Source organism: Plectropomus leopardus, chromosome 9 (assembly GCF_026936395.1).
Source record: "Plectropomus leopardus strain MGB_pleo_1.0 chromosome 9, ASM2693639v1, whole genome shotgun sequence".
NCBI classification, from domain to species: Eukaryota; Metazoa; Chordata; class Actinopteri; order Perciformes; family Serranidae; genus Plectropomus; species Plectropomus leopardus.
In genome coordinates, this window is record NC_142184.1 from 9,162,262 (window position 1) to 9,175,385 (window position 13,124).

General features: G+C 38.3%; 1 protein-coding gene across 1 annotated transcript; it reads left to right on the forward strand.

Annotated features, from left to right (window-relative positions):
- Positions 1-7,514: 7,514 nt before the first annotated feature.
- Positions 7,515-12,987, forward strand: LOC121947065 (uncharacterized). The gene is made up of 4 exons (XM_042491949.2): positions 7,515-7,776; positions 7,895-7,982; positions 9,528-9,672; positions 9,815-12,987. The coding sequence occupies exons 1-4, from the start codon at positions 7,581-7,583 to the stop codon at positions 10,850-10,852; spliced, it is 1,467 nt and encodes a 488-aa protein (XP_042347883.2). The 5' UTR covers positions 7,515-7,580; the 3' UTR covers positions 10,853-12,987.
- The last annotated feature ends 137 nt before the right edge of the window (positions 12,988-13,124 follow it).

Below are 13,124 nucleotides of genomic sequence, written 5' to 3' on the forward strand. Positions count from 1 at the left end.
ATCTTTCACCTATTTGCCCACAAGGATGCATGTGCAAGGACACATGCCGGCACCTTATGAGGAGAAAATGTACAAAATCCCATTAATTCCTCTCCATCCCTCACTCTCCCCCCTTTTAGTGATCTCACCTAATGTGATCCCAATGGATCTGTCTAAATGCCTGCTTTTATAGCCAGAAGCTTTGATATTTATTCCAGTCCAGCTTAGAGCTCTGGTGGACAGCTGAGCTATCATATTTCCAATATAAAAACCAATTAAAATTCCTTTTTAATTGCTCTTTAGATGCAAGCACTGCAATACAGCATTGAAATATAATTTTTGTGTGTGTGTGCAAACAGACATAAGCCTTACTCAGACACTTGGAGGTGTTTACAAAATGGACCTCTCTTTCCATCAGTATAAGCATACAATCACAAAACTTATCCCACCCAGGTGTTTTCAGGCATCTGCAAGCTGTGGTTCTCCTCCTCCCACGTACTCCCACTTATTTGCCCCGGGCTCAGTCAAATCAATATATCATTAGCCATTCTCTCTCCGCTCACCCCCCATGTTCTCCATCCAGAAAACCTTACCTCCCTCACTCCACTCTTACTCTATCCTCGCCTGTTATTTCACACTATTTCATGCTGTTTTTCTCCCTTCACCTCGTCTCTCATCTTCACCCCTTTGGCCTCCACCTCCCCGCTCTCGCTCCAGCTCTGCTTTGGTCCTTTGTGTGTTTCCCTGAACCTCACCGCTGATGTGGAAGAAAGTGTGAAAGAGGGGTAAAAATGAAAGAGCGCAGTGGGGTTAAAGGTGTAAGGGAGGAATTTTAGCTGTAGCAGGTAGAGATGGAGATGGTGGGTGAGGGCAGAAATATGAAAGAGGGTGGAGAAGGAGCAGAGCATGAAGGGGGGAGGGGAGCCTCAGTGGCTGGCTGGCTGGCTCTGTGGGTGAAATGAATGTGTAATTGCGTTGTCGTGGCTCAACCCTTCACCAGACAACTGAGTGATGGCAGCAGCAACAGCCACAACACTCCCCAGTGAAAGTGGCTGAGCCTTTGGGTTGCTGTGCATGTTGGGTAAACAGAAAAAATTGTCAATATCAGTGTACAGGCACCAACACCACTGGGAAGCAACACGCCCAAAACCTGCTGCGTTAAGTGTCAAACGTGGCAAGTAATGGTTGGGTCCAGCATTATCTGGGCCGGACAGCACAGTCGGTGCCTCAGGCAAGCTTCCCCTGACCCCAAACCTCCAGCCAGCCAGAGAGTATTATTATCTTCTATGCTTAGGTATTTATTACAAAGAGCAATGAGAAATAATGAGAAATCTACATAAATAAATGACTTAGCTATCAAACAATAAATAACAATAATAATAATAATAAATAATAACAATAACAGAATACAGTAATTCATCTGCTTGTTTATTTAATGATGTAATTAATGGAAAGCAGTGGTTATACTGTACTACCATACCACCACCCCATACATATTATGATTATTAATTTTATTATTTATATTATTGTGAATATAATTTTTATTTTCACCATAAATTGATGTAGAAAAGACATGAATTGGTGCATGAAAATGCACCAGAATGCAGGAAATTAAGGGTTTGGTGCTCAAGATTTTGTGGGGGAGGATCCCAAACTCCCAGTTTCATTTGTAACCAAAACCTACAGCCTTGCTCGAATGCTCTCCAAATAAGACCCACTCCACCACACCCACCTAGAAAAACACTTCAGACTACCGTTACTTCTACCATTAGTGTTGGATTTTAGGAGAATTTCCACTTATTTTCACGTTTTCCCATTATGGAGGATAATTGGAGGATCCAACTCTGGGCATGTATTGGCTACTGGTCATTTTGATTGCTGGAAAAAGAAAAAGGTTTTTTTAAACTGCACTGTACATTTCAGCTGTTAAAAACAGGGATTGTACAATTGGCCCACTTGTGAACAAAAACAGTGAAGTGTTGGCTTGTATCTCTCCCTCACTGTCTTCTCTCTCTTCCGCCTGCTCCCAAAACAGGCCACCCATTCACTCACAGCCCACCCCACCCTTATTACAGTTTTTTTATACTCTCTGTCTTCAATCTCTTCTTTATTTTCCTCCCCCCTCCTCTCTCTCTGCACTTAGAACGAGGCGAGAAGGGGTGAAGAAGAGGGTAATTAAAATGGGGATGCTGTGCAGTGAAATGAAGCCGGTACAAAGCCACACCTCATCCCTGAGAGATGAAAATATGAATGGAATAAAAACCACCTGAGCATGTGCTGCAGAAATAGGTAAACAATACAACGTTTCAAATGTTATTTTCACAAAAATTAGACTGGAAAAAGGCGACTTTGATGACCCGCCTGCACCTCTCTCGCTCACACACACACACACACACACACACAGGAGGAACAAAGCAGCGGCACAGAGATTGATGTGCATAGCTCCAGGACAACTAACGAAAGAGATGAGATAGTGACAACTCCCAGAAAGAAAAGGGGATTCAGATCCCAGTGACTGTAGCATGGTGACTGCGGAGAGAAGGATTGGCAAGACCAGGGAGGGTGCAGATGGAGGAGTCACCTTGAGGGAGAGGAGGGAGGGGAAGGGAAAGAGTAGCAATGCCAATTTATTCCTTTTCAGGTCATAAGCTTGTAGATATTAGGAAACACACTTGATGAGGAATTAAAGCGTGCTCTGAAGTGGAGCACGGGATTCGCGGTTGTACAAAAAGGTTATAATGACAGTAGAAAAGCCTGTAATCCTGAGAAAAGCTTCACAGGTGTCAGCCACTGTTTGCATTCGTGTCTGTTTGATGTACAAAAAACAGTCAGTGTGCTCAGTGGTGACTAAACACAGCAGTCAGTGTGACTCTGGTTTTTCTCTCACTGAGAGGAAAGGAAATAATATTGATTTAAGTCTCAGACGCAGCTTTATAGATTGATTTTCAAAGCAGAATATGTTTACACTCCATGAGACTTCGCAGAGGCGTTTATCCACAACATCGCCCTCCTTAATCTCACCTGGTTACTGTTTATCACAGCTACAAATTTGGGTGTTAGCTCTGTGAGACATTTCAGAAAGACTCCTACAGGCAAAATGAGTGTGGAGGATCGATCAGTGTTAAAAAGTCAAATATGCTAATATAATTTTGGACACTAACTAACAGAGTTTGTCTCAAATGGTTCTTTGTAAATGCTGTGTTATTTTACTGTTATTTTAAAATCCTAAACACCCAAGAGGAAAGTACCTGACCTCATTAAACAACAGTGACATCTGTTGGTGGAGCACTGACACAGACTCAAAGTACAAATACAGTAATATTCTATAATATTCTTATTAATCTGATTCATCTTTTTCCTCTGTGCCATAGACCTCCCCATCACAAAACAACTTAAAACACATTAGTGAGCAGTTTTGGGGATAAGTGATCTACATGTAATTATACCAGTAGTTTGACTACATTTTGTAGTAGCTTATTTGCATTTAAACTCATATTTGCAAAGTGATTTTAAGTTACATGTCTTTTTGTTTGTTTGTTTGTTTGTTTTACATTTTGTGCTGTTAACTACTGAAGAAATGGGGCCATAAAAAGAGTGGAATTTTGTAAATTTTTATTTTACCATTTCTTCTCTGCTTTAATTTAACCCTGTTTTATCCAAATTACTCATAAGTATTTATTATACCTGTTTTCTGACAAATGTTCAGAGAAGTTGTTGCATGCTATTGTAGAAGTTACCTGGCTTACTGAGTAATACCTGCTTGGTGCAAAACCTCCACCTTCAGTTTCTGGGACTGTTTTTACAAAGACATCATTGCTTTTCCTGCCGGGATAGTGTTTGTTTTGTTTTGTCCCATTTTGTCTATATTTGCATCTCAATGTCCCTATGTATGCATTTGCATTTCAATACCCTTATTTATTTATGTATTTTTTTATTTAGTTAGTTTGTTAGTTAGTCATTTAGAAATGCCATTTGCACTAATAAAAAAGAACTACTCTTTAACTGACTCGCTTTAGTAAACCAAACTATATTTCTCCCTCGAGTAGCTTTGTTGTGGTTCAGCTTCTTCTATTGTGAAATAATGGGTAGCTTGCAAAACTATGCTTTCAAAGTAGCTTCCCCAAAACTGTCAGTGAGCCGCAGTGGGTGGCTTGTTCATTAATTACAATGATCATGATCACTGTAGTTTATTTTCAGTCAGTCACACACATACACAGTCCTGCCGTCATAAATACTCACAAGAGGGCCAAAACCACAGATGAAAAAAGTGTCTAATAAATTTTAAAAAATCAAATACACAATTGATTATCATTTAAGTAACTGTTGCTAAAAGTGCTTGGTTTTTTTTTTTAGTAAATTACTGAGCCATTTAAAATAAATAGAAATACATATTTATATAGCCTAAATATGTGGGCCATTGTACAGCTTCAAGTCATAACATACTGACAGACAGACTAATGCACTTTTGGTTTTGGGACAATACTAATAGAAATATACAATATCTTTGGCTTGATCCTTTAACTTAATTTAATCTAAGGAAGAATTAAAGTAACAATCTTACTTGTGTATGATTTTTAAAATCGTGTATTTTTGGAAATGCCATGCAAAAAATAAAAAATAAAATATTTTTAAAAATTGGGAGAACAACAGCAGATGGTGGAAACTGAAGAGCTGAGATGCTATAATATAACCTTTTCCAGTCACCATAGACCTTCCTCACAGCAGACATTTGAACTCGTCACAGCGGTAAAAGCACAGGCGTTACTAATAACATTAATGATGGCTCTGTTCTATCACAGGATCCCTGTAAGCGGCATTAATTTTATTATTTACAGTTTTACGCTCTCACTGCTGTGACAAATCAAATTTCTTCCGTGCAAAATTGCTCATGCATTGAATGGTAAAGCCTACCTTGTATCAATCAATGTCACACAAAGCATGAGAATGGGAACAGGGCTGTAGAAATGGACAGAGCAGCACTTAATAAGATTGACAAAATCCTGAGCAGTGGGGAATGAGGAAGGAATCACATCTGCTATTAAAGATCAGTTCATATTGATAAGAGATTATATCAGTGGGATTTTTTTCACCATGCCTGAGACATTTTCAGATTACGTAAATGATAAATATGCATGGAAATAAACTGGTAATACTACTAATCCCATTGTTACAAACTGATATATGTGGGTATACTTACTTACTTACTACAAGAATTATAACAGTAAATTATTTTTAAATTTTAATTTTTTGGGGGGTGGGGGTGGGGGGTTACCATTACCATGAACAGCCATTTCAACCATCTGGTAGAGGCTTTTCTTTAAAAAAAAACTATGGGGTCTGTACAAAAAATAAACATTCATTTTTGTATTATAGCCCTAAAGACTTAAAAAATTAAAAGAAAAACAAATAACATTGCTTTTTTTTCTGGGTGTGGACTTTAAAAGGTTAATTTATCATTCTCGATTAATTCTCAGTCAGCTTCTGTTTGTCGCTCCATAAATTTAAATGGTGCGTTACACTGAAATTTTACCAAGATTGCATCATTATTTTATGATTAGAGCTTCATTAGTTGTCACTGCATTACTGTGATCCTCCGTCCTGAGTAATTGTTAGATTTTTGCTAATTAATTTCTGGTTATTGTTATAATGGAAGGGTAATGCCAGTATTAGAAAGTCAATGTGTACCAGCAATTACCAAGAAGGGGACATTCATGATTTGGTGGAAAAAGGTTTTATTTTAAATTGTAACCGTGTTTTAAACTGCATTAAACTCAAGGGCAATTTGATTTTTGATTTGTTTTTGAGTGACAACTGGAATTAAGCTGCTGAATATGAAGATAGAACAATAAGAGATTCCTGCAGAGATGAAGCAGCAGTCAAGGCATAATGGGCTGCACAAATACACTCGAGACAGCAGAGGAATTATTAACATTTCAAGGTATTACAAGCTGGAACAGACAACAGTGCACCTCACACAGTCTGAGCCTCTGTCCTAATTACCGTCACCTCTGTGTGATTTGTTAATGGTCACAAAACCGGGGCATTGCAGCTTTGGGAGTATTAGAGAAGCATTACAGGTGTGGCTCTGCAGAAAAAAACCTTTTAATGTTGAAATGCTTCATGGTTTAAAGTGCCCCCGAGACTTTATTTGTGAAGATACATGAGGTTCGCTGATTATTAGAAATTATGTCGGTAAAAACCTTTGCTGAAAAGACCAAGGACACTCCACTTCTTCTTGAAACACAAATTAATACGGTACTAATTTTATAACACACACTTCAAGACACTACTTTTCCATTTTAACTGGAAATATTGTTTTTAACTACTTCTGAGAGAATGAAATTTACAGTTGTAAGTACAACGTGCGCTCTGAAGTCCTTCAAAGCAGTTTTAGTCTACAAATTGTCACACAAAAGTGTGCTTATTTGTTTGATTTTGTCAGTATTTCCCTGCATCAAACATAAAATCCATATCAGTGAGGCATAAGATAATGTGTATGGGTAATGCAATAACCAATTAAAACTGCCTGTCTTTTAATACTGAGCCATAGATGTTTATAAGACATTTGCAAAGATAGATAGATAGATAGATAGATAGATAGATAGATAGATAGATAGATGGCAGATTTTGATCAATAACCCAAATATAATCAACAAATAAATGTTATAGGTTAAAATAAGCTACCCAGCAGTAGCTATATAAGGTCATTCAAGTTAGACTATCTCAACCTTTACCAGCTGCAACATTAAAGTGATGAAAACATTAGTGCATCAAAATAAATAAATAAATAATTCAGTGCTACAATAGTTCATTTCATTTCAGTTCAGTTCAGTTCAGTTCAGAGCTTTTACTGTCTCTTAAGGGGAAAATTTTATCTGCAGTTGGTGGAACAAAACAATTTAAAAATACAATAAACAGACACATAGGACATCAACGCAGCACACAAGCAAACTTGATTAGTAAAAGTTAAAGTAAAAGAATTAATGAAGGTAATCTAAAAGCGTCAATAAAAGGAGTGAGCTTGGTCAACCATTTAAAAAAAGCAATTAAAATATAGAAATGTCAATAAAAGGAGTGATCACAGTTATTTCCAATCATTAAAATATATGATACAGACATTATTCTGAAACGGGCAATTCTGAATAATGACTAATTTCGCTTTAGGTACTTAAAGTGTATTTTGATGGTAGCGGGACTGCATTTGAACATTTACTAAAGTAAAATATGAACCCATGTCTTTGTATTTGGGTGTTTTTCCAGCAGGGGTCCTCAGTGCACCGCGTGGCTGTGGTCACTACTAAAAGAGACACAGAGGCACAACAAAACTCTCTTCTACACTCTTATTTCGCTTAAATGAATAACCAAGAATCCTCCAAGGCCTATATTTTTACCTAAAACGTGAATTACGAAAGATCCACTGTCATAAATAGTCGTTTATAGCTGTTATTCAGCGTTAGAAATAAACCCTCCTGTAATCTGAAACCACTGTATTCATGAGGGTGCGCGCGCGTCTTGGCAACGGAAGTTGACCATAGTTGCTGCAGATAACTTCCTCAACCGAAAGCTAAACAACCGAAGACAAACAGTTTTGAGGCAACATTATGGCGTGTTGCGTGTCTGGCTGTAAAAATCGGTATTCTTCTTCTAGTAAGCTGAAATTTTTCAGAGTACCGTCCGGATCTCGACCGTTTCAGGCCAACCGGAGACGTTTGTGGCTTCAGGCGATCCAGAAAGTGAACGGCAGCACCGAGGAGCTCAGCAGAAACGCCCGCATTTGTGGCGCTCATTTCAAGTCGAGTAAGGAAACCATGCTTTCAGTGTACTGCATGCTTTAACAGCGTATTATTTGGTGGGAGATAAAGTGTAGCGAGCTCTAAAGTTGTCTAAAAGTCGCGTTTTTTTGTGTGTTTTGTAGGGGAAGCGTCCATGGACCACGACAGTCCGGATTTTGTGCCTTCTGTGTTTACATACGCTGAACAGACCCACAAGAGAAAAGTGAAATGGTAAGACCTATGTGTTAATTTCGTTTGGTATGTAGTATTTGCAAGGACACATTGTGAGGAGTTGTTTTGTGTCACTTTAGTTTGTTTGCTGTTTCGTAGTATTTCAAACAAACTGGAGTAACGTGCTACTGTGCTAACGTTAGCTGATAACAAAACATTTACTCGGGTACTGTACTTAATCGTAGTTTTTTAGGTACTTGAGTATTTCTGTGATTTCTTTATTCTTCTGTTCCACTGTAATCCCGAGGTAAACCTTGATTTTTTTCACTTCACTACACTTATTTACTTACTAAATAGCTTGGCAGTCAGACTTATATCATAAGACATAAACAACAAATAAAACTAAAACTGTTTTATGGAAAGAGATAACACTTTATTGATTTCTTGGTGAAATTCACAAGTTACTCAGCAGTAGATGTTGTTAAAAATAGCCCTACCTTTACCAGCTGCAACATTAAATTGGTGTGGACATGAATGCATCAGTAATTAGTTCTTATACATTTGCTATTTAAAGTATATTTTAATGTTTATACTCACATACTACTGCAAAGGCAAGGCAGCTTTACTTGTATGGCACATTTTATACATAAGGGCAATTCAAAGTGTTTTACAGAACAATAAAATATGAAAACACGGATACAGATTTGCAAAAAAAAAGAGTATAAAGATAATATATAAAAAGCAAAATGAATTACTAATTGATTTAAAAACAGTTAAGAGCAAAGACTTGAATACATGAGGAGTATTTCTACACTGTGGTACTGCCATATTAGCTTAAGTAAAAGACCAGAGTACTTCTACTACTGCAAAACAACAACAGCAAAGCTTTACATGAAGCTATCACACACACACGTAATTGCATGTTAAAAAGTCCTCGTTCATGTGTTAGCTAAGTCTAACTGTTTTTTGTTAGGGAGGTCATTTGACCTTAAGAGAAATAATGCAGGTTTTTTTTTTAATCTAAAATTAAAACAATAAGTTAATAAACTGATGAGTAGACTGACAGACATTAACCATTCTGATCATCAGTTTTCAGTTATTTTTGAGTAAGAAGAAGATTTTTTTCTTATTTATAATTATAAAATGAATACTTTTGCATATTTTGAACTGTAAGTGCGGCAAATCAAGTGTTTTTTAAAATGGTACTGTAGGCAATATTTCACAACAGGTCAAGAAAAAAAGGTAGATCAATTGATTTTGAGTAGTTGTAGCCCAATTCTCATGGTATTTGATGTCTTGCACAGTCCTGGAAATAACATGACATGATTTGAGGTTTTTGTTCATATCAAACAAGTCATCACTGCATATGACATTACATTTGTGCCGCTGTAAACGACTGGTCAATAAACTCAGCTGTTTATCGATAATCATGCAGGGCAGTAACTAAGTGCTTCAACTTTTTGTTGCATTGAGTCTTGTTTCTCTCATCGCAAGCTGCCGATGTTCACCATCTTTATTGCATTTTTAAAAAAGCAAAGTTTTCCTATTCTAACTTGACAAGTATATAGATTTCACAATTATTTTTTTCCCCAATTGTTTTCAAAGGTTTTTTGGTCGTAGAAAAAGGCGACGTCGCACAGCCAAAACAGACGGAACAGGAGAACAAACGGCTCCATCCCGCTGTGATTCTCCCGTGGAGCTCCGGTCCTCTGCTTTGACGGAGGACATACTGACACCATCAACTCCATCGGTGCCTAAGGCAGCAGCCATTATTTGTTATTCTTTATTTATTTAATGCTTTTAGAAATTAAGTATTTCATTTTGTGTTGTTATTATGTATGGATGGCATTAATGTTAATTGACGGGGGTCTCCTGTGTGTTTTGTTTTTTAGAATGGAGAAACATTGACCAAAAAGGCTGTGACTGAAAGTGAAACCACACCGATAAAAACCCGAACAACACCATCATTTGAAGCACCAGCAGGCTTCCCAGTGTTAGACAAAGGGAGTCCCATTGTGCTCCTAAAACATGTCTATGCACCAGCAGGTGGGTATCAGTGTGATCAGTGCAATCAGAAATTCACCAATGCATCACAGCTTATAAAACACAAACATCTGCACGAAGAAGAAAGCGTCCTTATGTGTGAAATGTGTGGAAAGATTTTCTCAAGTCAGGCAGATTTCACTGAGCACCGGTGTGTCCAGGAGCCGTCCTTTCCGTGCAACATTTGCGATCGATCTTTCGCTTCAAGCCATAACCTAAAGCGCCATAAACTGCAGCATGTCAAAGATGGCAGGAAGTGCCGTCAGTGTGGTGTACTGTTCTGTCGACGGCATAAACACATTTTGTATGTGCCGCGGACTGAGTCTGTACCCGACTATGAAGAGGTCACCAACATGACTGAGCCTCAGAACTTAGACAGCGATTTGACGCCAGAAAACCATCTGCCGGAGAAGCCGGAGCCGAGCCAGACTGCTGACCTTGATGACAATGCTCAGAGCACCATGACTGTTTCGCCTGTCCCCCAAAACTATAAGGCGCCGTCTCCAGCCTCACACACAGAAATCCTTCCACCAGTGTTTTTAATACCTCCCTCTCTGTCAAGTGTACCTCCGCCGGTCCCCAGGATCCCACAGCAGCCGGACACCTCTCCTCATTATGACTATCCTGTGGCCTCCATTCAGCCCCTCCCCCAAGATATACAACTCCCACCCTCACTGAAGATGTTTTCACCACAGTACCTCACCTCAGCGTTACTTCAGGTTCAAAGAAATTATGAATATATTTTAAGCAAACCGGGAGTTGTCAAGAATAAGAAGAATATTGTGAAAGTGGAACATTGCGAGCTGCCCGTGATTTCTCCAGCTGAGCAAAGCATTGAGCACGTCAAAAAGGAAAGGACTGCTTATGATCTGGAGATTGTGCTTTGATTGAAACAGTGAAGGGGAATATATCACCCTTAAAACCAAACAGTGACTATGTTCACATGCACAATAATGGTCCACTATTATCTCAAATTTAAAACGGTCATGTGAACAGTGTATTCCATATGGATATTTCAAAATATGCCTTTTATGGAATGGAGCAAATTCAGATGAGGCCTTGGGATATGCTGGTATTATTTGGGTTTTAAAAGCATTATTTGGACATGTGTTTGGAGCATCCAGGAGCTTCTTAATTGGGGCTTTTACAGCAACTTGCAAAACAAAGCCTCTTGCCTGTTTACGGTCAGTGATGTGCATTGTCATGAATGCGTTGTACACAAACCAATAGTTTGCAAGGCTGTGTAGAAGAGATGCATTCCCAAAAGCAAAGTCCAAATTTCAGTTTGGAAGGAGAAACACACCTACTTTTAAACATTATGAAAGACTTGGCTATTAACAGGTTTTTCAGTATATGGAGGCTGAAAGAGAGGCTGTGTTCACACGGTCAAACAAGTCTGCCAACGAAAATGAAAAAATTCTGTCTTGATGCAAAAAAAAACAAAATGCCACAAGCAGCTCCAGCCGTTCCACTATTACATATTTTAACGTGATAAACGTGCACAGCTGCGTGAAATGGGAGTGTTAGTGGAATACTCATTTCCATTGGCCACTTAAACAGCTCGACTGGAATATTGTCCTTTTCAGAATAAGAGCAAAAATATGAATATTTTGTGCATGTAAATGTAGGCCGTGAACGAGTCCTGTAATTTGTTTCACGACAATCCAACCTCAGCTGTCAAACTGCCGTCAGTCGTAATGTTTGACATTTCACGACCACTAATACAAAGATTTGTATCATAAAAGCTAAAAGTTCATTCTATCAAAAAACGAGTGTGTTCAGTAGACACTACAGCTAAAAGCTCATTTGGGCTCATTCTGTTGCCAGTAAACCACATGTATGCTCTCCGTATGGCATAAAGTGGTCACATTTTGGGTTCCTTTGATTATACATACACTGTGAATGTGTTGCTGCTCACTTGGGTTCGGCCCAATCTGATTCAGCACACAGATATATATATATATATATATATTTTGGAATGTCTGACCTCACAAAGCTGCTGTTTTTATATTGAAGAGTTCTGTATTTTGGATACGGTTCCTTCTTAATCCCTGATGAGGTGAAATTAATTTTTTCCACTGTTGTTTGGTAAATAACACTGTTCGATAAGTTCGCAGAGTCTGTTACTGACCTGGATTTTTAAACTGTGCACCAGGTGGCATCTGGACTGCAGGCTATGTTCTGTATTTAGCCGTTTGTGGGTAAATAACCAGTTAAGTCTGTGAGCAAATGCACATCATGAGTATCATTATCTTTATTAGATTTGTCAGTAAATTCAGTTTTCTTATCTACCTCAGTGACCAGGATCCACAGACAGTTTGTTGCTTTATAAGTAAAGAAATATATTTGCACAGAACAAACATTTTTCCCCATGCATCTTCAAATAAACTGTAGCGATGCCAGTATTTGTGGTACAAAAGTACTGCATTTTTGAGATGCATTGTGTAGACTGAAATCTGGAAGTGGCAGAAAGCAGGGTGGCGTATTCAAAGAGGGAACTACCTTTCAGAGACTTGTTTTTCCTGTAAGAACAAGCACCGAACCTGTTAAACTGAAAGTGAGAGACACTATTTCCCCGCCTGCTGCAGGGCTGCTGTTCTGTAGCTCACACTGACTCCCAAGACTCTGTTAAGGGAGACAAGTTAAACGTATTGCATCATTTTCACATTACTTTGGATGCAAAACACTGAAGCTACAGGTTTTAAAATAGTTTTTATATCAGCTTGCTGGTTATCTTGTTTTTGTGCGTTTTTCTTTTATCTTTTTTTCCTTTGCCTTGTGCACTGTTGTAGCATTTCAACCAGTAACATTAAAACTCAATTAAAACCAATCATAATTCCAAATTATAAGTACTGTTGTATAGATGTAACATCTACAAAAAAATAACAAATCCACATTGTGTCCATATCAGTCTGATTCTTACTCAGACACACAATAACTGGAAGAAATAAACTGTACGATGTGTCTAACCTAAAAGATCTGTACATAACTATATCTGCATAAATAAAGTGACCGTACTATATTTGCTGGACTTCTTTTTTACCTGAGGAATTTGCAGAGGTGATTCTGTGGCCAGAAGTCTGCTCAGATTTATCCTGATGGTGGCACTAGAGAGATTGTTAAATTGACCCAAAACTGTCTGCCTGCTTGTCTCGGACC